This window comes from Boleophthalmus pectinirostris, unplaced genomic scaffold, assembly GCF_026225935.1.
Source record: "Boleophthalmus pectinirostris isolate CB_2022bp ecotype Guang Dong unplaced genomic scaffold, ASM2622593v1 HiC_scaffold_879, whole genome shotgun sequence".
NCBI lineage: Eukaryota > Metazoa > Chordata > Actinopteri > Gobiiformes > Gobiidae > Boleophthalmus > Boleophthalmus pectinirostris.
Window position 1 is genome coordinate 409 of NW_026571535.1, and position 24592 is coordinate 25000.

Consider the following 24592-nt stretch of genomic DNA (forward strand, 5'->3'; position numbering starts at 1 on the left):
TATGTAATGTTATTTACATCATCTTTATGTCACAGTACTTAATTGTTTTAGCTAACAATATGATGTTAAACAAAACTACATTTGTTTTGCTATAGGAAAAACAACTTTTTATCCCTGGTTGCACTGGGTTATATCTTTGTTCCTGTTCAGGTTTAGTCAGTCATACATTTTAATTTTAGATTTACATTTCTGTCTTTGCAGGGGCTTTGTGTATGACAGCCGGAACAATCTCCAGATGAGAGGGTTGGTGGTTTTGTTGATCTCCAAGACGGCCGGACCAAGCCAGGTCTCATCAGACCTGCTGGCCCAGGACATGGTCAGTGGCATCTATCCAAGGTAAAACGTACGCTATAACTATGTATATTACACATCATTGCTGTGTTATTCTAACCATTTAGGCTACCCTGCATTGCTTGTTGATATTTTACATTGTTTACACATTCAAACATCTGTAATAGCTTCTAAATGTTTCTGAAGCTGTGAGCGTCAACATCTAGTGCACCATCTTTTTCCTGTTCAGGGAATTCTCCAAAGCTTCGCTAACTGTGAAAAATGTAATTGACTGTGTTTAATCTTCTGGCAACTGGGGAGCTAATTGCCTCAACATTGTTTATGCCCATGAGGGATTTGGATGCATTATTCAAAATGATTGTCAGAATTACTGTTGCCACATTCCCTGCCTCTGTTTTGGAGCAGCAGAGGCTATGACAGACATGCAGAGCCACAAATGTGCGTGACAAGCAGAGCGGGGAAAGCCAATGCCACTTTTGCCTGTGTAACGTGGTCGCAGAAGAATAAATAGTGAAATAAAACCTTGGTGTCAGGTAATTCTATCTTGTCCTCTGTGGTTATGGCCCATATCAGTTCCTGTAAACGAAGCGCTACATCACCTCACAAATATGTTGAAATGTGGGGGCAAAGCAGACACAGTTACAAGCTAGACCATTTTATTTGCATAGATTATATTAGGGTTGTGGCTTATTGGTAGTAATTTATTGCATAGCTGTTAAAACGCTGAAGGTGAAAGGTTCTGCGAATCAATCTACCATAATCAGAAATAATTTTTAATACCATACTTAACAGACTATAAAGAGATGTAAAAATCCAGACGAAAGCTAGATTTAAACCATAACTAATCAAGGACAGAACTAAACAGTGGTCTTCCCCAATCCCCAAACAAAGTAATACATATGAGTACAAGTGACAAGTGCTGCCTTGTAGTCTAGTGGTTTAGGCAGCAGCGCTTATGCCAGATTCGGCTCCATTCTCAGCAATGTAAGATCTCCTGAATGCATCTCATATTCTTCACCCCAATCTTTCTGTTCTGTGCGAAATTATGGGTTGTCCAGTTAAGAAATGGTCAGATTCGCTGACTAGGGGTGTGCAAAAATATCGAAATATCGGTATATCATATAGTTTAATGAGATAATACAGTATCGATATTGTGGGCTGCTGTATCGATATATTGCCAAGAGTATTTTTTGGAATATTTTACAAAATTATTTTGCTACAGCTACAGTTTTGTTGCTTGTTTAAAGGAAGGAAACTCTTGTGTGACACATTTGACGTTTTCACAGTTTTTATTATTTAAAATGTGTGTGTTTCATATGAACTTTGCACAAGAAGTGTTTTAACAAAGACTTTTAGTATCACAGCCATGATTTAGCCTTTATTTTCATTGAACCATATTGAATCGATTTGAAATATATCATATCGAATCAAAAGCTCACTGTATCGGGATATGTGTCATATCATGGGCTATGTATTGTATCAGCAACTTGTTAATGATATGGAGGTTAATGAATGAGGTTGGCGGTGCAATTCCAGCTCCCACAGAATACTGTTGTTGTGTCCTTGGGAAAGACACTTAACCCACTTTGTCCCTTGTGTTTGCGTACACTGGTGTATGAATGTGTGTGTGCATGGGTGAGTGGTTCCTTGATGTAAAGCGTTTTGAGTGCCATGAAGGTGGGAATGTGATATATATAGCTGTGACAATTTTTGTTATGTAAGGCATGTTTTAGTCTTGTACTGCTAGTGCTTGGAGATAATACATTTGACACTGTGTTGAAAGTTTGTGTCCTTCTGCTCTAAACTAAACAGTGTAACAATGACTGCAAAAGATTTCTGAGTTCTACTTCATGGTTCATGTACCATTTTGGGAACCAATTCTTTAGGTAGTTCGTGTAGCCCTCACAGACTGATCCACATAGGTAATATAGTGGGCGTATACTTTTCCCGAAGTGACTGCTGTATTTGGCGTGGCCACGAACAGGCTCTGTGAAAAGCGTCTTTCTTTACAGCAACTTGGCACTGGGCGCGAGTGTTTATTGAAGAAACATCCCAATATTAGCACTGACTGGAACCCACCGGACATCACAGAAGAGCTGGAGCCTGTTAACAGGTCATCGCACGTCACAGTCCTGGGTACTCTCACACCCTCGGGTACTTTTTGGTTACCTTGAAAAGCGCTATAAATCCAATGCATTATTATTATTACTCTTACACCCCGGGGTACTTTCACTTCTCCATGCAAAGACCTGGGCTACTGGAGTCAGGACCTGCTGCATTCCCTCAGTGTTTTGTGATGGATTGTCCAAACACACAAAACACGCGACATGACTTGATCACCTCATTTGCACCAACCTGCTCCGCTCCGCTCTCCTCTCCCCCACCCCTCTAGCGCTCATTAGCACCTCCGCTGATGGCAGGATAGAAGGATGGCGGGAGTCGGGGTGGGCCGGGTTTGGAGGGGGTGATTGAAACCTCCGGGGGATGGTCTCCTCCCTTCTGACAGGCAGCATTTGTAAAACATTTCCCACTCGACTGCCTGACACTGATGATTCACCAACGCACTGTGTGGAGATGGATAGATGGAGAGTTACAGTACATACATATCTGCACACAAACACATGTTTAGGATAGATACGGAGCAATAGACTGATGGGCAGATAGAAAGATGGCACCCTCACAGCTCCTCCAAATTGTTACCAACGCCACACCTCTTAATTTCTCTTGACAAATGAAAGCAAGGTGACTGAGCAACACAGCACTGGTCTGATGGACAGGCCACCTCTTTAAATCATAGCCGCCATGCTCTCAAACCTGCAAGCCTGTATTTGATGTAGAGGCAGACTGCAGAGGGTGGAAAATGGAACAGAGCAGTCAGGACAAGGGGCGTGGTGAGGGGCGTTACACCTCAGCGAGATGGCATCGGTTGCTATGCAACTGGGCACCAAAGCTATTTATACACCAGCCCCCTTGTCCCCCTTTTTCCCTCCCCAGGCTGCACCACGAGTGATCAGAAGCCAAGCTGGAGGTGCAGCTTTGGGAGATGCAAAGGACTTTGGGGGATTATTGTAGCATTTTGTACCATTGTAACAGCAGTTATTTATTGTTTAATTTAGCAGTGAATGTATATATAGGCATTTATTTATACACAAGTGTATATCTGGGTGTAACTATGTAAATAAGCATATTGATTTGCATAGATGGAGTGTTAAGTACATGCAGTCAGTTTATGCCGATGTATTAGTGCATGTGAGAATGATAGAGTGAATAGATCTCCTGTAACTTGGAAATGTGACCATATTACTCCAAAAGAACTCTGATTTCCTCTTCTAACATTGAGCATAATGAAGTTTTTGGCTAAATAAATTAAATGGACAAAAAGGCCACAAAACTTTTATTAGAATAATCTGCTGTCTTGATAAGTTCAAGTAAAAAACATCCGAAAGAGGCTGACCTTGAATTTGTACTAGATTGAAAAATGTTGTTTATATGACCCAAATGATCTGGCGCTCTCCTCTCTCTGCTACACTCCAATGGTAACAATGCCTCCTGCTCTTCAAAATTGGGTGTCTCCATCATTTGCGACACCTTGCGAGCAACCTGCTGCCCATGAATCCCTTAATTTCCTCTTATTTAAAAACCTGAACTTATTAACTCTCATTCGAGGCGAGCCTGTTGTTGCTCTGCGTCAGCGAACAGAGAAACCAACCAGACAATGGGTGTGATTGAGGGGCGAAATAGATGACATTATTGAATTTTAATCACATCTTTTTCGACAGTGAACACGGCAATTACCTGGCTACAAGACTTATGTGTGTGTGTGTGCGTGAGTGTTTTTGTGCACGCTTAGGAAGGGGCAGGAGCGAGGAGCAGACGAGCGCCTCATCAGGTCCTCACAGCGGCTGAAAGAAGGTCGTAAGTGGCTATCAGCGCACCCAACCCTGTCTGGATGGATCCCTCCTGTCGCAGCCTGCCGAGCTCCTTCCATATGGAGAGGGGCCTAATTATCCCCCACCAATGACTGAATCAACATTTGATTATATTCTCCCCAAGGCTCCTCTGAAAGCCCCTATTCAAAGGCCACTTTCATATGTCGCGTCGCTCATAATCAAGAATGGCTGTTATTTGCTAATGATAAGTTTAATGTCTTTTTTATGATAACCCCTGACACGGATCAGCGGGATGCCTGACATGTCTGATGATTTATGCCCTCAAGTTGCCTATTTTGTATGTTCGAGATTTTCAAATAAAATTGTCTCTTTATATTTTAGATGTTTGGACAAAGTAAGAAAATTGGGAGATGCTCTTAATCTGTCTCTTCTATGCAAATGTTTTTAATTTAGTCTCTGAGAATTTGAAGTGAATCTCTGTTTTTTATTTTTTTTTTTTTTTGTCTCCATAGCCAGAGGAACTTGGCAGAGATCACGGAGCTGATTCACACGGCATTCCTGGTTCATCGTGGGATAGTTAATCTTAAAGAGTGGACGGTCTCAGATGGGCCCCTAAAAGACATGGAGTTTGGGAATAAGATTGCTGTGCTGAGCGGAGACTTCCTGTTGGCCAATGCGTGTACAGGGTTGGCCCAGCTCAACAATACCAAGGTATGAGTCAACTACTATCTATTTGATTGTGTTTTTGTATATGTTTTTTTCCGATCCAGCAATCTGTCGTATGAACTAGTTTCCTGTGACCCAATGTGTTTTTAATATTTAGCCAAAGGAAATTTCCAGCCAGTGTACTTTTATCCTTTGGTTAACAATATGCTAATCATCACAGCTTGTTACTGGGAAATTTCAGTGCTTTCATCACAGAAGGCATTAACCAAGAGAAGAAGACAAATTAAAACCACAACAAACCATTACAGTTGTACTTGATCTGATTAGTTCCAAGCAGTGTTGAAAACAGTAGTAGACACTTCACACAGATAGACAGGATAACTAGTCTCACAGCATTTTTACAGTTCTTCTGCCAATAACTGTGATGGAGAATCAGAGTTGTCGTCGTGCGTCCTTCTGCATTTGTTCAAAGTTCAGATGAGAGGAGCATCAGATGTAGTGCGGTCATGACAGGCTGAAGTGTTTGATGTCCTTCATGCTGTATTTGATGCAGAATGTGGTCAGGAGATGTCCGCTGTCAGGCACTCCCTGGGAATCCCTTTTATTGAGTTTTCACTTTTGGGATGTGTGCGTTGTGGTGGTCTTGTAAGTGCACCACAGATCATATCTGCCACATCGCACTGTAAGCCCTCGCTGACAGAAGCTGTCACCAGGCTGTTCTGTCAGACTGAGGTGGAGTGGATCAAAATAACCCTCCCATCACTGGGCCACCAACTGGACTAGACCTGATCACCTCCTCTGTCGCCTCTGAGTCCCAAAACACAACATGCTTGTCTCTTGCCTTTTTTTTTTTTTTTTTTTTTACAAATAAAATAACATAAAGCCCAAAATAAACACAGTGAGCAAAACCCCCAAAACAAAACCGTATACTCAAACGGAACTATCCATAAAAACCTCCCATTGCAAAGTCATAGCTTCCCTATTCCCCTGTTCTACTACTGACTGTCCCCACCATCCTCTTGAACGCTGCATTGAGAGCAGGCATTTAAAAACAGTTCACAATTAATAAGAGTAACAGTCCATTAAAATGCAAGTTGGTGTTGTCAAACAAAATAGTTACTGATATTAATATAAAAAATAGATTCTCATTTGAGCAAGTATCAATACTGAGTGTCATCACTGTATTTCCTTCCGCTGTACTTGACCCTGAGAAAACAAGAGGTCACACCTCAAGGGGCTATTCTTCTTGATAAATGTCTAAACTGTGGTAACAAAATTGGTATAGAGTATCAATCATTTTCTTTAGTATAGGAATAGAGAATGAAATTTAATTAGTATCATATGATACATTTTAAGCTGCATCTAACAAAAATCACATAAATTAGGAAACGAGACATAAAACAAGGAATTGCTCATCAGCACATGTTGATCTAAAAAACACAAATAATCAGCAAAAAACATTTTACATTTCTTTGGAAAACAGTAATTTTACGTCTCTTGCATTCTTAGCCATAACCCACAATTGTGTGAAACTGAGGAGAGTGACACAAACCTAAATCAAAATTCATTCTTGGTTTCTACTGTGTGTGGTATGTGGTTTACCAGATAGCCACCCCATTGGATCCTGCTTTTCTGAAACTGTTACTTCTATTAGCCCATACTGGTACTTGATACAGTGCAAAAAGTAAAATTCCATAAGTGAAGTATTTCCATGATCATCAGTGTAGTCAGAACTCTTCTGGTTCATTATAATTATCTCACTTATACTCTTTTTCTTCTTTAAAACAGTAGGAGCTTTGCAGATTATGTGTCGTGGCCTTGAGAAGAAACCTATGCCGCTACTTGTATAAACTGTAAGCCAATCCGGCCGCGGAGCTCCGATTTCTCTCCCTCGCAGACCTGTCGGCAAAACACGATCTGGCTGGATTTGGGAATGGAGTAAGGAGGAGGCGGGGGGACGCTTATCTGATACCTTCCAAAAAAAGCCCCCCACCCCATTGGCCCCTACTTCCCTGTGCAGGCAGAGACACCACATCTGGTAATACTGTAGGCACATTGTCCTTCCAGGTCTGTGGGCGAGGCTCCGGTTTCCTCAATGTTTTCCCTGGATAGATTCAGTTTCCCAAAGGGCACTCGGTGAGCCTGTCTGCATCACTACACATTTTTTCTTCTAAAACCAAGGGTGTCTGGGATGAGCTGAAGTAGCGCTAAATTTATCCCCATTCATCTGAACTGTATGTTGAGTACTGGCTTTCTATTGTGGCACTGAATACAGACCATAGCAGATTCAATTGAGATACTGCCCATTCATTACTACGGAACAATGCTTCAAATCTGCAGGCACTCTTCCAGGAGCCGATAAGGAGTTGGTGATATGTCTTGCAGTGAAAATGTAGTCATGCATGCCCCCTGTAAGAGAAACCAGGCAACTGCAGCTGTGAGGGAATAATTTTGTACCACTCTATACCACTATAGTATATCCATATTCTCCATTTCAAAATAATCTTGAGACTATTTTTAAAAAGCAGCATTCTTTTTCATTTTCAGAAGCTTTATTGATCCACAGTGCATTATAGTTGTAGTGGTTATTTTACACTGTAAGCATCCAGTTTCCATCTTTCTTTACTGTTTGTTCAGATCTCAGTTTTGCTTTGTACAACAGCAACAAATAATCATCAAATTAATGTATGATTAATTGGTCAAAACTAATTATTATGAATTATGAATTAAGTGAATACAGTCGAATACAAATCTCAAAATGGCTTTTTTATTGAACCCATGTAAGTACTTCTTTCTTATTGCAACTTGTACCTGCTTCATTCACATTTTGTGTTTTAATTACAAAGTGAGAAGCATGGCAGGTCTGTTCTTTCACTGATGTTCTTCCTAAATCACACTTTGTATTAACAGAGACATGGTCACTAACTAGATCATTTTTGCAGAACATTTACTGTAGCTAATGTTGTTCTGTGGGAATTCGAATCTAGTTGAGTCCAGTGTATTGTCCATTTTTATTTTACTCCATGGTCTTATATCAAATATTGCTGTGTTTGAAGCACAGTGCTGAATTATTGTATGAAGACTGATGTAATCCCTGTGCACTTGAGTTTGATATCCCTTTTCTTCTCTGTGGTTTTCTTGCAGGTGGTTGAGCTCATCTCTAGTGCCATTGGCGATTTAGTCCAAGGGATCTACTATGAGAATTCCAGCAACACCGAGGTACCACTCAACTTTATATTGAGCTGCTCCAGTCAAATATTGTGTGAGATTGTGAAAATCAGCCAATATTTGTTTTATACTTAATTTCAGTTGTTTATTAAAGTCGCCTTGGCTTCAAAAGTTTTTGAACCATGGGCCAGGTGTTTTGTTTACACACATACAATTATACACATTTTGCGGTAGAGAATCATTTTGAGTAATGGTTGTATAAACTTTTGTCTGTTTGTAATGAATATATTTGGCATGTATTTATATTGTAAGGCGGCTGCTTCCAGCTGTGCACAGCAGTGAGCCTTTTCCTACTTAATGAATCAAAAGATAGTTGTAAATAATAAATTAAGATGAGATGTTTTTGTAACTCTATGTCTCTATCAATTACCATATCTTCCAGTACTGACCCATTTATCGCATGGTATTTTACATATAACAGCATTCAGTGATCATGGATTAGCTGGGATGAGGTGCCCATTGGGCAGCTGTAGTGAATAATAATGAGTAATGATTTCGGCCTGTTGTTTCTTTGTCTGTTGGCTCTGCAGGACAATGGCATCACTGATGGCATTGACATTGGAACATGGGAGGAGCGGACGTTCCTGTCCCATGGTGCACTGCTTGCCAAAAGCTGTCAAGCTGCGATGGAGCTGGCCCAACATGACAAAGAAGCCCAGAGACTGGCCTACAACTATGGCAAGCACCTATCGCTAGGACACAAGGTACATCCAGGTGGCCACAAGCAATTTAAATCAAGAAGCTTTTGCAAACCTAAAACTAACATTAAAACTAACATTAACCTGATGTTTCATGAGCCCTATTAAATTTAGAGATTGGGTAATTTGTAGACATATTTTGTCCTAATAATACTGATTGTTCTCTGTGACAACTGATTTTTTTAAGGTGGGACTTGATCAACTTGAGTTTAAAAAAATTATTTGATGACTATTTTCATAATGTGTTCCTATGTGTGCATTTTACTATGATCATGTTTTTCATGAAGCCAAAGAAATGTAGAAGGACAGCATTTCAACAATTCAGCCTTTCCACAATTAAGAAAAAATGTGCTGTTAAATTGTCTAATTCCCTTTCTGCACTCGAGCAAAGTTGGAAAGGTTGATATGACCCATCCAATTTGATAAAACTCCAGATTGTTCATACTTTTTGAAGTTTGGGCTAAAGTTGGCGTGTTGGCACTAAAAAAGTCGTTCATAATGATGGTAGTGACAGAGCTGAGTGAGTAGGGCCCCCGCTGCGGCTCCCTGTAGCTGTCAGTCTGCAGGCCTCACTGGCTGCAGGGAATCTCAGCATGGGACGAGCGAGAAATGAGGCTTCTGAAGGAGAACCATCCTCATCAAACTCACACCATCCTGCCACAGACTGCTCATTCTGCACTCATTAATAGGGTCAGAGAGAGTAGAGGCAGAATTAGGGCATACCCAGCCAATCAGCATGCTTGGATCAACTCTCGCTGCTAAAGTTACAAGGGTAATATGAGTTTGTTTATTGTTCACAGCTGAACTCAGATCTTCAGCCGTTTGTCAAGAGTGTAGAGCCAATGTCCTTCAGTTTAAGTGCTGCCCCAGTGGTGTTCCATCAGCAGTGTGTGGGGCAGGAGAGGTGGCACCAGCAGCTGCAACAGGTAATATGGCTACATCTCCTTATGTGGCTTTTATGGTTGTGTAGTTACCTATAATATTAGAGTTGTGCAGAAAAAAAAAATTATTGAAACCTGAATGATGCTCTTGTCCTTGGCGGGGCTTGCTAAATTTCAGTAACAATTACCCTTATGGTAAAATATGTGACTTATGCTTAGTAAAATGTTAACCAAATGTATACATCATATTCATTGGCACCTTTCTGGAAAGTGGATTGTTTTACAACAATTAACATGTATAAAAGGAAATTATGAGGTTCAGTGGAAACAGTGTAATAATGTGTATATTTTTATAGAATAAATAAAATCAACTTTTTGTTGATGATTCTGAATATCTTTTGGTTTCTCTCTAAAGGCACAAACTTCAAGAAATATGCTGGATTATTCCAAGGTAAACCATCTTCATTTACAATCTATATAAAAATAGCAATATTACACATCATGAGCGCAATGAAACCTGCCACTTGAAAAAAATAAGTAATACATATGTTTTAATGTAGTTTTTTAGACATATTAGAATTCAGTGTCTTAATCGTAAGTTGTGTTGGAGTTTAGCTTGTCAAAGTCAAAGTGTGAGGGAAACCGTGCAGTGATCCGAGGTGCAAGAGGAGAGCAGAGGAGGGGTCTGGTGTTTGGGGGTTATCTGGTCCTGTCTGAAACCAGAGCAGGCCAGATGAGTTACTGCGGCCTATTTGTGGAGGAGACACTGAGGCTCTGAGACAGTGGCATTGTGAGAGAAACCCCTTCGGTCCAAAAGGGGACACTAGAATAAGTTTGAGGCAAAAGTTTCAAGTACAGATGAGTCAAGAAGAGGCCAAGAATGAATTTGCCATGATTTGTCTTGTACTAAATTAGGAATGGTAGGGATAGTCACTTAAAGTCTAATTGCTCACTACAACTTCCTTTAGACATCCCATACCCTCATTGAAATCAGTTTTCCCAAAGGTGAGATGCAAAAGCTTTATATTAATAAATCAATCAGTGTGTTTAAACAGTGTCAGTGGGTTCATCTTTATAACAGGGTTTATAAATACTAGAGAATACAAGGGTAGAAAATGCCATTACTATATTAGATATTGTTTCAATACAAATGTCTTTTGCACCTGTACTTTTGACTTTGCAAAAGGCTGTAGGGCCTACCACCTCCAGAATTTATGAGCTGAAACGCCCCAAGCAAAAACATGTCTTGACGCAGCAACAGCCAGACAAATGGATAAACCCAAGTCAACTTTATCTGTGTGTTCTCTTGTAATGATTTCAGATATTCTAATGCCTAAATTTAAGGTATTGGCAAGACATGAATCACTGGACATCAACAGTATAATTCATATGTTCACTAGAGTAAATGTGTGGATTTAACCAGAAGTCTCTTCTATGAATACAACAGATTGTGCTTTATTTCTATTGTAGCTGAAACTGCCTCCAGACTCTAGTGGTATCACCGTCACCATGAAAACCTCTAATCAAAAGCAGATTTGAGTGTTGCACAACAGCGCTGTACTGCCCTGTTTTTGCATATGACCTGAGCTAACTTTATCTCGCACTAACATTATGCGCCGATAATTGACCCAAATGACAAACTAAGGTGTATTGTTGTGCCTCTGCAGCTCTTGGCCACAGTGAAGTCGGACAAAGGCGTGAGCTCAGCGGCGGACTTATGCTGTTACCATAGTAACAAGGCTCTGGAGGCCATCCAGGCTTTCCCCGCCTCCGAGGCTCGATCCGCCCTGGAGAACATCGCATCAGCCGTCACCAAATTCTAACCTGGACACACACGGACTCTCAGGAACATGTGACAGACTGGGGAGCTTTGTTCACTGCATCAAATACAAGTAAAACATTTGTGCCTCAGGTGTTATAAGGCTGCCTTGGTCAACTCTGCAAAACAGTCATAAATAAAGCGAATTGCTTTGGTTTTACATCATCTGTTTTTCTCTTGTATGTGGGTGAGTGATGCCAAGTTCTAAAATTGTGTAAATCGGCAGGAGATCACTTGGTAGAACCTTTTCCCACTGATCCAAATGTCAGTGGTTTGATCCCACTAGTATACTGATGTTGTGTCCTTGGGCAAGGCACTTAACCCTCCCCGTATGAATGTGTGCATCAGGGGGTCAGTGTTTCCATGATATAAAACACTCACAGGAGGTAGACATATGCTATTTAATGTGGCCATTTGCAATTTCAGTATATTATGGTAGTGGGAGTTCTCTTTTTTGTCTTGAATACCCTCTACTGTATATTTTGTCTTAATGTTATTGTAAATTTGTTTTTTAGTATATAGCCAATTATAAGTATTATATTTTCTAGGTAAAATTATATATACCAAAATCTGAAGTCATTTCAGGTACTCCCTGGCAAGTGTTCACGTACCTCCAAGCGTCCCTGTACCACTGGTTTAGAAACATGGATGTGTAAATGTTGCTTTCCTAAAACTCCCTCATTCACCTAGCTTTTACTCTTGGCAGATGTAGGTGTGTGCCGTCTACAATAAGAAGAGATGGCACAGATACAGTGTGTTGTCATTTGTGGTACTTGATTATGTCTGTGCCCACTACCCGTGTGAGTAAAGTCAACTCGGGGGCGGGAAAAGGTCACAGAGCCTCTCCCCTCTGCCCGGCCAGCCAGCGCACTGAAGCTCCGCCAAGCAGTAATTATTAATGAAGAGACCTGAGCAAATGGACAGGAAATGCAGAGGTATTGATTGGCTGCCCTGCTCTAAGCCCTGCAGACTGGCGCCAGCCTGGGGGCCTGTGGTTTCCCAGGCTGCTGTCTGCGGAGAGGGGACCGCCGAGGTGTGAAACAGGGCCACTGCTGGAGCTGCTGCCACCACCACACCTGAAGGACACATCACTGGAGATGGCAGAAATCAAGCTCTCTTATCATATTAGAGTGATAACATTTGTCTAAAGTGATATCTGGCCATGTTTTTAAAAATACATAAGTGCGATATCTTATGACAGAAATTATTATTCAGAACGATAATATTGAAGACCATTTTATCAAATACAGATATCTCCAGAATTAAAAAGGCACAATGAAACATACAATAAAACATATCAATATTTATAGATATATCATTATTCCACCCGCCACAGCTCAATAAAGTACCCTACTAGAGTGAACAAAATGGACGGACTATGAAGTCAGTTGAATAGTTATTATTTTGATAAGTCCAATTTGTTGTCATTGTTATTAGGACAACAATGGTATTTCTTTATTCTTGGCAGAGGTGTCAGTATCTTCAAATCAAGTCTTCATATCACCCTATCATATCACCATACTATTTTATTCTGGCTCCTTCGAATGGTCCGAAAATAGTTGTGGCTTTGGAGAATTGTCCAGGCATTATCCAATCTTAGATACTTGTAGCTGCTGTGAAAACCAAGTCACCTGTTCTGATGGTGGTCAAATATTTATGACACAAAATGGGACATCTGTCTGCCTAGATGCAAATTGCCAGTTTTACATTATCTATAATAAATGACCGAACATTTTGCCAAATTGTTCAACTCTCTACAATGGTAACCCCAGTAAGAAATTACCAATCAAAGATCCTAAATTGTAGCTGCACTTTTATTAAGTTACTTACATTATAATAGAATTGAAAGAATTTGAGTTCTGTACATAGTCTAGCACACTAATGATAGTATCTGGAATAATTGGAGAGACAGGGGAGGCATGACAGTGAAAGGCAGAAGACTACAATGACTCCGGATGACTGGGAAGCAATAAAAAGTGAGAGGAGAGAGTGAAGTCTTTCTGAAACACACTTCTTTCTGTTGCCGGTTTGTTCGTCCACTTCCTCCTGTGTTTTTCTTTCCACTGTTTGAGCTTCCTGGGTACAGCGAGGTACAGCATGTGCCAGGGAAAGCCTCGGGCCCTTCATAAAATATTCAGCCTCGCCGTGAGCAGACATGAGCAAAGTTACATGGAAAGTTAAAAGGACCAAACAAGGAAGGAGACTGGGGCACTGCCAGAATGACAAATATAGTTATGAACCAAACTTTCTTTATAAATAGATGAGCTCTGGCCTGTGCAATGATGCTCCCAGCACAAATCAACTCGTCACTGCGGTGGATATGTTAGAACTTAGAATTAATTTGTAACATAAAAGAGCAGAAAGTAGAGTAGACTTCTTCCAGGGTTACAGCGTGTTTTAAAGGTGCACTATGTAAATTTTCTGGTGAAGGTTTTTCCACTTGTTTGTGTCTATAGAGATGATGCATTGCCTTGAGTGTTCTCCAGTATAGCATTAAATTTATCTATATTCATGGAGACAAGCAGGTGTAAAAACAAACAAATACCTTGACATTAAAAGAATTAGTTTTGCAATATTTCCGGTACAATCAATGCAAAACAGATACTTTTAATGCAAAGCTTTGGAACATTTCAGGCAAAGCAATAACTTCTTACTGGAGGCAAGCAAGTGGCTGAACCAGAAAAGTTATGCAGTGCTCTTTCAAATGGAAATGTTGGCATCACTGTATTAACCTGATACTATCAAGCTCAAATAAAATGGTTTTGGGAGTTGGTCTGGTTATATGTTGTGCATATAGCAGAAACATGATGCCGCCGTCATAACTTGCAGCTTCAAACATTAAAGACTCTTGGGCATGATAAAAGCTGGAGTTGGCAGAACTATAAGCAAAACTTGAAGTGGGGGAATGTGTCCGTGGTGTGCCCAGACGAGGCCTGGTGTAATTACAGCAGGGGCCAGTGGAGAGAGTGGGTCAGCACACTCTGACTGATAGATTCTCTTACATACACTACATACAGAGACATACACACACAATAATGCTAAGGCCACTGTTCATGCCACTCTGTCTGACAGCAAGGAGGCAGAGATTTAGATCAAAGACTATAGTATGCAGTAAATGTATCCGGAGGTTGGTAAAAACAGTGAGGTAAGGTGAAAACTTATTCAGAGTTAACTTCTTATTTGTTATATTTTGTTGTGCAGCAGTTGTAGCAAATACTGCACACCATTCTTTCCGAACAAGCTTTTTTTAGTAGTTAAGATCATCACCTGTTGTTGGATAAAACCACACAAATTAGGAGCCTTCACTCTTCATCAAATGCCACTTGTTCCCTGAAGCACTTTTGTAAAGAGCGGCTAACATCTGCAGACTGGGAACACATTTAGGCCCTGGTGAAGTTCTCACCAGTTTGTCAAAAACTTCAACTTATAATTGTTCACTTTATGGCACATGCAGCCCTAATGGACTGGATATGAAGAAGATTTAGCTTCACTAGTTTGTGGTGTATGAAATGTCAATGAATAGCCTATAAAATCCAATTGCAATTTCAGTGTTAAAAACCCCTTACCTTTCCTGACTATTTTTCCTAAAACATCTGACTAAAAAGCTGGATTTCACCCTTTGAAGCACAAACAAATAGCTGGACCCTTTGTGATGATGAGTCTCTGTAGTTTCGGCCTCTGCTGTGTGATCTACTCCAATTTTAAGTGGGAACAAGCTCCACACAGAGGAAAGTCAGATTTCAAATTCCATCTGAATTATTTGGAGTAAATTAATATAAAAGTCCCATTCAACTTTTGTCAATATTTTAGTTATTTCTGTATTTGTGGGTTTGGAGTACAAAATCTGGAGTCCAGATTCTTCACAGAATGGCTGATTTAACTAAAAATAAGTGGGTTACAGATTTCCATTAATGTTTCACATGTCCACGAGACTGAGAGATGCTTTTTATAAGAAGGTGGACAAACAGAGATTAATTAAGAAAAAGTACAAGGGACCTCGCATGGAGCTTCACAGTGGTAAGAAGTAAGAAATTTGCCTTACATAAAAATTAAAATAAGAAATGAAATCAAATTAATAAAAAAGTCTAAATAAACAATCAGTACATCTACTTCACGGGGAATTTAGTTTTCTATTCGTCCTTTTTGTGCATGCTTTCCTTTTCTCTTTCTGCCTAATGCGTATGATCTCTCTGACCTCATTATGAAAAAGGCAGTGTGTAAAACGGGTGAATATGTGAGTGGAGTGGTATTAAAATATCCATTTGTCATCTTGAATAGACTATCTGTAAACACCTGCTAAAATGATCTTATGGCTCAACACTGATGGATGAGAGTCGTTCTCCAGTGATGAGAACAGTACTATGGCTTATTGGCCTCCTCGACATGGATGAGCATATTGGGCAAAAATGACACTTTAACGAGCTCTTCCCAGGTTTAAGTACTGCGCACCGGCCCCTGCTCGGGAACCTTCGCCTATCTGACCCCGGCGCGTGCTTCATGGCGCACAGGGCCGCGCGCTTCATTGGCTGACAGATCTGAGTGCCATGGAGACAGCTCATTAAAGGAATAACGAGAACCAGCAGCCACACGTTGCCTTGTTATATCATCTCGTATGGGCATATTTGTGGCCGAGAACAGTACATTGGGTGCCAGTGCGAGCATGAAATAACTAGGCTATTGATTAATACGGGATTAGTAGAATGGATGACTTAGAATGGATCTCCGTTGCAGTTAGGAAAATTATTACCAGGGATGTAAAGTACAAATACTCGAGTTACTGTAATTGAGTAGCTTTTGGGGAGTAATTGTACTTTTTCAGTAGATCGTTGAATGTGTAGCAGAAGCACATTATATTATTAGTTAAATTTTTAATCACAGGATAGCCTATGAGTACAACTAACACACATTGGCCAGAGCTAGGAAAATATGCAGATTATGTGGTTTGAAACAACTGAGTGTTAACCAGTTGAACAGTCTTCTTTAAAAGACTTATCTAACCTAAATGTTTGTAATTGAGTGGCCTACATTGTGAGCTACTTTTATTTGAGTAGTAGCCGGCTCTACTCCTCCACTTATTTTTACCAGCAGAAGGGCGGCAATGGCACCACGATGTGCACATGGTCCCAGTTGAAATTAACGAAATAAACTGTGTAGCCTATGATGAAGTTTAAAATGGTCAGTCATTCCACCAACTAACAGAGCCGCACAGAGCGAGGGAGATCAGGGGGAAGCATAAGCTGTTCTCTCATGCTGCCACTTGAGGGCAATATAGGCTTGGTGGAAAACAATCTATAATTACTTAAAGAAAATCAAAAGAAATAATAAAAAAAAATAGCATTTGACTAAACTGAATTTAGCACTCACAATAATGTATGTACTTTTTTGTTTGTTGTTTTTCATAGAGTGTCTCTATGCTTTGCACACTTCACACTTTGTTGGACTGCAGGGCTGGTATGCTCTGACTGGTCAAGTATCAGTCTGCAGACCACAGACTGCAGACAGAGCTGTGTAGCCCTGCTCCTCCTGCTGGAGCGCGCTGGAGCTGTCCACAGCTGCGCGGAAGTGACCCAGTACGCGCGCCCTACGTCACGTCACGCGAGACAGCAGCACTGTGGCCGACCGAGAAAAACAACAACAAGAGCCGTTTTCTTTAATAAAAGCTCCATGACATCCAATTAAGAAGAAAAGCATGTCGTCAGTTGTCCTGTGGGCTCTTGTTGGTGCGTAAAGGTGAGCTCACACACCGATCACGCGTGTTTTTCTCACGACTCTTAGCAAAAGGGGCACTGTCCACGAAAACACTGCCGCGTCATAAAAACCTTTCCAAGAGGCTGTACGTGTGCTACTGTGGATCGTTTAATGTCGAGTGTTGTTTTATGCAGCAATAAGTTTACAAGTTGATCAGAGAGTGACCCTGCTGCTTGTCTGTTGTGGTCCAGGGGTCCATGGGCGGAGGAATGAGGAACTACTTAGGGTTAAGCGGTGGGCATTAGCAGCATATATCTCAAAAACGTTACATGCTATTAGAAATAGATTTTTTAACCAAGTAAACTTATTTCAGCAGTAAACATTATGAGCCTAGTCAACAAACAGATCTGATATTAATCTTAATGATCATAAGCTTTAGTGGAGGTTTCTTCACTGCGTCTGTTTTACTGTGCGGCTGCATACTTTTTAGCAATATGTATGAGCACTTGACACAGAACAGTTTTGCCACAAGCAGAAATACCATGTAGTAAATTTGCTTAATGTATGCAGTCCAGTATTTTATATATTACAGTCTTTTGATACTAAATGGTTCACTCTATTGCCTGCACAGATCAAGCATGCACAAGATGTTAAGGACGAAATGGATGACTTTGCAACTGGTGGGTCACCTGACAGACATGAAGGAGAAGGTCTTGAATCAGTTGAAACTCCAAAACGATTATCTACAGAAAACCAGTCCAGCAGCAACAAGAGGGCAAGGATCTGTGGCCAGGTAAACTATACTGGGCATTACTGCTCAAAAAGTAATTATAAAGTGTTAATGAAGATTTTTCTTTTTTAGATGCGCCAGCTTTCTGTAGATGAGACCACACGACACGAACCTCTATGTCTCACCACTGGAGAGAAACGAGGATGTGTCCCAGAGCGGTCCAGAGTCTCCCACAGAAAACCTCTTTTTGGGATTTCCCACCGGATCTCGGACAAGAGGAACACCTCCAGTGTGGAGCAACATGTGGGACAAGGCTCCGTAAACCTGCTCAACAGCATCCTCTCAGCTAAACTCCAAGGAGCTGATGAAAATGGCCTGCTGGATGAAGTCTCCTCCACAGAGTGTCATACAGAAACTAATATTTATCCGCTCATTGAGAAAATGTTTTTTATTCTTAATACCCTGAATTCAAGTATGACACAGCTACACAGTAAAGTGGACTTGTTAACTCTTGAAGTCATGCGAATAAAGAAACAGATCAAACCTACTGAGATGGTGATGGAGTTTCAGCCTCCTCCAGAATATCTACTCACCAGTGATGAGCTGAAGCAGTTGATGGAGCAGACATCTAATGCTGGGGAGCTGGGCTGTAGGTTACTGGTGCATCTCTTCCCAGAACTGTTCAAAGCTAAAGAGTGTGCGCATGACTGCTTCGCCTCCAAGAGAATACTCGAGTCTCTGCATCTGCAGCTGATCCGTAACTACGTGGAGGTATGCTATCCTTCAGTGAAGAGCAACAACATCTGGCAAGAGGAATGTCTGCTTCAGATTAATGACTTTTTTAATCGTTTCTGGGCACACAGAGACATGGAGAGTGCTCGACAGCTGAGAAAGCAGACAGTTACAGGTGCAGGGATAAAGTCTGAGCAGCCCCAAACCTATCGCTTCATTAATGAACAGGGTATAGAAATGGAAGAGCACTTGTCATTAGATAACCAGCAAAGCAGTCTCGCTGTGACAGATCTGGCACTTAATGCTCAATCCACTGAGGAGCTGGATGAGTGCTCCACTCCGGAGGATTTTGTTATTGTTCTCATGCATCGTTTGTTCCCAGAATTCTTTGAAGAGGGAAAAATGCCAGCTGGATCCCGAAGTTTTATAAGTGGGGGGCACCCACTACTAGACTCTGACAAGGTGGAAATGATCAGAAAGTATATGGAGGCAAATTTCCCTGATGTGCCTGAGGACAGCTGGCTGCAGGTGTGCATTCAGCATGTTGAGGATGCACTTGAGGGTGCTCACAGTAATGGAAATGTAAGTGAATCTGACAATGTCACAGATGAGAGCTTTGGTCTTGGTAATCTTTCCGAAGATGCCTCAAGTATTGCTGTTTCTGGGGCAGGTGATTGTGAGAGACCAAGTCGAAAGTCTAAAAAGTCCCTCCTTACACCAGTGGATTTTGACAATTTGGAAATTCCTTTGCCCGATTTTGCTGTTCCCCAGGAATACCTGTTGACAAAGGAACAGCTAAAAATCAATTATGAATGTAGCTTGTCTATTGGCAACTTTGCTTCTCGGCTTTTGGTGCTCATGTTTCCTGAGCTTTTCACCCATGAAAATATAAGGAAGCAATACAACTGCAGTGGTTCACTTGGAAAGAAACAGTTGGACCCTATTCGCATAAACCTGATCCGTCACTATGTGCAGTTACTCTACCCACAGGCGAACAATGATCGAGTTTGGATGTTGGAGTTTGTGGGAAAACTTGATGAGAGGTGCAGAAGACGTGACACAGAGCAAAGGAGATCATACTTGCAACAGAGGAAAATTTATGGTCATGAGACAGACCAAGAGTTTTTTTGTCACTTAAACCCGTTCAATGCAGATAATGTCAGAGAGGATTCAGATATTCCGTCATTACCACCTGAGAAAAGTAGCAAAGACTTTTGTAAAATACCGCTAGATGAACTGACTGTGACAAGCCCAGACTTCCCGGTACCTTCCTTGTACCTGCTGTCGGACACTGAGGTGCGAGAAATCGTCCAGCAGAGTCTGTCCGTTGGGAACTTTGCAGCTCGGCTGCTGGTGCGTCTCTTCCCTGAGCTCTTCACACAGGAGAACCTGCGTCTACAGTACAACCATTCAGGAGCCTGCAACAAGAAGCAGCTGGACCCTGTGCGCCTCAGGCTGATCCGTCATTATGTGGAGGCAGTGTACCCTGTGGAGAAGGTGGAGGAGGTGTGGCACTACGAGTGTGTGCCAAGCATTGATGAGCGCTGTCGCCGTCCAAATCGGAAAAAGTGTGACATTTTAAAGAAGGCCAAGAGGTCAAGCACTGTGTCCTAGTTTCAAAAGTTATTTAGGCAGCATTTTCTTGACATAAACACTTGCACAATATCATATAAGCTGAAACACTATGTGAAATTTTTAGAAGCTGTTCTTTGTAGGGTGAGGCTAAGCTGTTACTTGTTTCCTTAATATTCTCAAGTCATATCTGTTGTCACTACAGCAGTAGGTGCTGTAGCTTATACCTGTATTCTTATTGTCACTTAAAGAGTCTCTATTTATATGCCAAAATAGCTTATTTAACATACTTTAATAAATCTTGTAGCCTTAAACCAATAACATTATTAACCAATAGTGATAAATTACACATTTGTTATGTTTAGAAATTAATTAAGATTTCCAGTTATTGATGTAGCATTGTGCCACCACTGTTTTAATAACAATGTGCTTATGTTAAGCCTTCTTATAGAAGTTTATATTAAGAAATTTTAACATGACAACTGCTCATGATAAAACTATTTCTAATAAAAGCACTATTGCAAATCCTTGCCATGAAATTATCTCGTAACAGTGATTTCCTTAACACAATGACTTCAAAATCTTTATTAGCACACGGTTACCTGTACAACAACAAAATTAGCAGCAATTGTGCATGCAGTTATATAGATCTAGATCCATCCTTTTACAAGTTCAAAAATTACATTTTTTCATAACTGAATCGGAGTCTGACATGTCTGAAGTAAAGTTCATGATTTTAAAGCTTCCTCTTTAGGAAGCTCAAGAGATTTCCAGCGCCTTAATGAAATTTTGTGTTTCTCTGTACTGGTGGTCTCAGCAAAAACTTTCCTAAGAACAACTCTCATCAATGTAACAGTGTTGGTGTCTCGATTTTCTGCCAAAACCAGGTCTAAGGTGTCTCCGACTTTTACCTGAAGGAAAGTGTAAATCACAGGTTATCATTGGTTGATTGATTTATTTATTTATTTTTTCATTGAGGATGGAAAATATTGAGGGAAATATCACTCACTGTTTTACTTTTCTTGATCAGTTTCTGTCCATTTAGTCTTAACTTATTGCTGTAGAATGCATCTTCAATTTTGCTGATATAAAGAAAAGAAATGTAACAGTTTAATAGACAAAGGAAAAATAACATTTTGCCACAACCATGTAATTATGTTATTTACAGCCACCGATATTCTGAGTGTCACTTACTTGCGTGCCATGTCCAATCCAGCTTTCAGTACAGCATCAAAACGAAAAGACTGTACATGTTTCTCCATGTCCTTGTAGTCTTTAGGCACATTTGAGTCCTCCATATCTTCTTCATAATCACTGTCCTCTGGGTCTTTTTCATCTTCTTCCTCCTCTTCCTCCTCAGCCTGGCCAGTTCGACTAAAACCTTTTTTCTTGGTACTTTTAAACCTTAAATGATGAGCAGCCCAACTTCTAAGAGCATCTCTGCTACGAAAGGTGGGTCTATGACAGTTGATTGCAGGGACTACAGAGCAGCCCCACAGCTGCCGTGTGTGGATTGTCCTGGGGCACCATTCTGTGTGTCGAAGTCCATAACCAGCAGCCACTAGGTGCCGGGGATTTAACCTTCCCAATTGTCTCATGACAAGGGCCTGAACCATCAAACACTGCATGTTGGCACGCCACCCAGTCTCTGAAACACAAAAACAATGTTTAAGTTAAAGTGCTCTTATTGGTTAAAAAGATACAACAGTCATAATTGAACCTAGGTTGCCAGAGCCATAATAATTATTATCATTCCAGGTTTATATACACATGATTCATGTGAAACTCAGAATTTATTAACTGAGCTGCAGAAGCTACATTAGAACAAATTATTTCCCTGTACGTGCTGAGGTTTGATAGAGTCCTAGGGCTAAACTAGTGGATTTAGACGTTGGAACTGGCAACAGTATCAGAGGCTCACGCTGACTTCTGGTTAGATAATACTCTTGAGAACGAAAACACAAGATAACATCAAAAACACAGTACTGAGGCCCTTACAGGCGAAATGTTCTTCATTCTGGACAATGCTGTAGAAGACTGTATATAACCCCGCTATATCAAGACTATGGTTACGCGCACTAGTTGTTTCAAATTAAACACAAAGTAAAGAGCAACTCAGTTATTCAATATCGGTTTGTATTGTATAGCCAACATAATAACACAAATATCATCCCTCAGCTTCAAGGTTTATTTACACCGGAAGTTGTGTGACCTGACAGAGGCGGCATGTACAGCAGCTTACCTGCTCAAGTACAGTGTGTCCTTAATTTAAAGCTAATGAATATGTGTACACACAGTCCTGGCAGATGTCCATGAAAACCCCGTAATACTTAAAATGCGAGCGACCATTTCTGCAGTGTGTCTTTGGAGTGCAAAACATGATGAAGTGTTTCTGAGCTAACAAAAGCATTAGCAGTAAACTAAAGCCCACTGTCGTAGCTCTAAACCTTCGAAAAGCAACTGCTGTCATAAACCTTCAGCTGTCCGTAATGATCAGTAATTGACTATATTATACTTGTCTTTGAAGGTAATTCACGCAGGGAATGGAAATGGACAAACCTTTCATCGCCTGCTTCTGTCTGGTCTGACCGGTGAGTATGTTTACAATATCGTGCTGCCATCTGTTGGACTGGAGTAAGTTGCATTTTATAATACGATTGTTTACGTTTTGACACATTTTAAACTGTGTTTACTCATAGACTAACTCTTAAAAATGTATGACTGTACAGCCATATAAAGGACATGTAGGCCTCTTCTGTATTCTGTAAGTTTTTTTATTTATTTATTTATTTTTTATTTCTGTATTTCGGTCACAGGTATATTTTGACATGAATTCATAAACAGTCATATTTAACATATACAGACCGAAAAGGTGCAGGCTGAAGCTTAAGCTTATTATGCCTACCCTTTATTCCTTTGTCAGAGCGTCATCTTGCCATCAGTTCATCTTCATAAATACAGCAGGAGGAAACAAACAAATCAGAAACAGAACAACAAAGTACTACAGCACAAACTAAGTCTCATATTTCATGTATCTGTCCAGAGTTAAACCTTTAAACTTCTTTATGAAGTGAAAGAGAGTGGTGCACAATTTTAGGTTTTCTGTACAGTTGTTCCAGAGCTCCACCCCTTTAACAGATATACAAAATTTCATAATATTTGTTCTGATTTTCTTTTTAATAAACATGGTCGTGTCTCTCAGCTCATATTGGCTCTTTCGGATTTTGAACATGTTCTGTAACGATTTTGACAGGAGATTGTTGTTTACTTTGAACATAATTTTAAGAGTGTAAAGGTCGACTAAATCATAAAATTTCAGTGTTTGAAGGTTTATAAATAATGCATTGGTTGGTTCGTTATAAGTTGATAATGTGATTGCTCTTATTGCCTTTTTTTGCAAGGTAAAGACTGGCTTTGGATTCGTCTTATATGTATTGCCCCAAATCTCAATACCGTAGGTTATGTAGGGCATTACCAGCGAGTTATATATAATAAAAAGACTGTTTTTATCTAGGGTATATCTATATTTATATATAATTGCGATCACTTTGGATAATTTGTTCCTAATTGTATTCATGTGTGATTTCCAGTTTAAATTATAATCTATGGTTACTCCTAAAAATTTATTTTGAAAGACTCTTTCTAAGTGGTGTATTATTGAGCATAATTTGTACATGATTTTGTACTTTTCGCTTTGCAAATATCATAAATTTAGTTTTTTCTATGTTTAGCGATAATTTATTAATATCAAACCAAACTTTAATTTTCTGCAGCTCCCTCTCCACCATTTGAAAAAGCTGCCTTTGGTCTTCACCTGAGCAGTAGAGGGTGGTATCATCTGCGAAGAGGACATAATTGAACATTTTTGATGCCGAACATAAATCATTTATATACATAATAAATAGTTTTGGCCCAAACGTCGAGCCCTGTGGAATTTCACAATTTACTTTCAATAATACAGATTTTTCATTATTTATTTCAACATACTGGTATCAGTTTTGTAGATAGCTTTGTTGCCAGGCATGCACAGGTCCTCGCAGTCCATATCTTTCTAATTTTTGCAATAATATATTATGATCGAGGGTATCAAAAGCCTTCTTAAGGTCAATAAAGATACCCACACTGTATTTCTTTGAATCAATTGCTGTAGATAAATTTTCTACCAATTCCATAACAGCCATTGAGGTGGAACGATTTTTCCTGAATCCATATTGATGTTCACTTAAGAGCTCATATTTTTCTATGAATTTATCTAATCGATGAACAAATATTTTTTCTATTATTTTTGAGAATTGAGAGAGTATTGAAATTGGTCTATAGTTTGAAAATGTTTTTTTTCCCCATTTTTGTATACTGGAAACACTCTTGCTATTTTCATTTTATCTGGAAATTTGCCC

General features: G+C 40.1%; 3 protein-coding genes across 5 annotated transcripts; 2 read left to right on the plus strand and 1 right to left on the minus strand.

Annotated features, from left to right (window-relative positions):
- Positions 1 to 201: 201 nt before the first annotated feature.
- LOC110155616 (prenyl (decaprenyl) diphosphate synthase, subunit 2) lies at positions 202 to 14241 on the plus strand (the record flags this gene model as incomplete). The annotated part of the gene is made up of 7 exons (XM_055166548.1): positions 202 to 336; positions 4694 to 4892; positions 7992 to 8066; positions 8606 to 8779; positions 9574 to 9699; positions 10070 to 10105; positions 11322 to 14241. Coding segments are annotated over 7 exons (901 nt in total), but the record flags the coding sequence as incomplete, so codon positions are not given.
- Positions 14242 to 17031: 2790 nt separating this feature from the next.
- On the plus strand, positions 17032 to 20795 carry bend3 (BEN domain containing 3). Of its 2 annotated transcripts, none has more exons than XM_020919677.2 (3): positions 17032 to 17203; positions 17793 to 17954; positions 18024 to 20795. In XM_020919677.2, the coding sequence occupies exons 2-3, from the start codon at positions 17823 to 17825 to the stop codon at positions 20235 to 20237; spliced, it is 2346 nt and encodes a 781-aa protein (XP_020775336.2). In that variant the 5' UTR covers positions 17032 to 17203; positions 17793 to 17822; the 3' UTR covers positions 20238 to 20795. The 2 variants fall into 2 exon arrangements, with proteins under 2 accessions (XP_020775336.2, XP_055022524.1); XM_055166549.1 differs by having other exon boundaries at positions 17032 to 17193.
- Positions 20766 to 22801, minus strand: mtres1 (mitochondrial transcription rescue factor 1). Of its 2 annotated transcripts, none has more exons than XM_020919808.2 (4): positions 22755 to 22801; positions 21390 to 21843; positions 21205 to 21277; positions 20766 to 21106 (listed from the first exon to the last, which is right to left on the minus strand). In XM_020919808.2, the coding sequence occupies exons 1-4, from the start codon at positions 22759 to 22761 to the stop codon at positions 20924 to 20926; spliced, it is 717 nt and encodes a 238-aa protein (XP_020775467.1). In that variant the 5' UTR covers positions 22762 to 22801; the 3' UTR covers positions 20766 to 20923. The 2 variants fall into 2 exon arrangements, with proteins under 2 accessions (XP_020775467.1, XP_055022525.1); XM_055166550.1 differs by lacking the exon at positions 22755 to 22801 and adding an exon at positions 22438 to 22734.
- Between the last annotated feature and the right edge of the window lie 1791 nt (positions 22802 to 24592).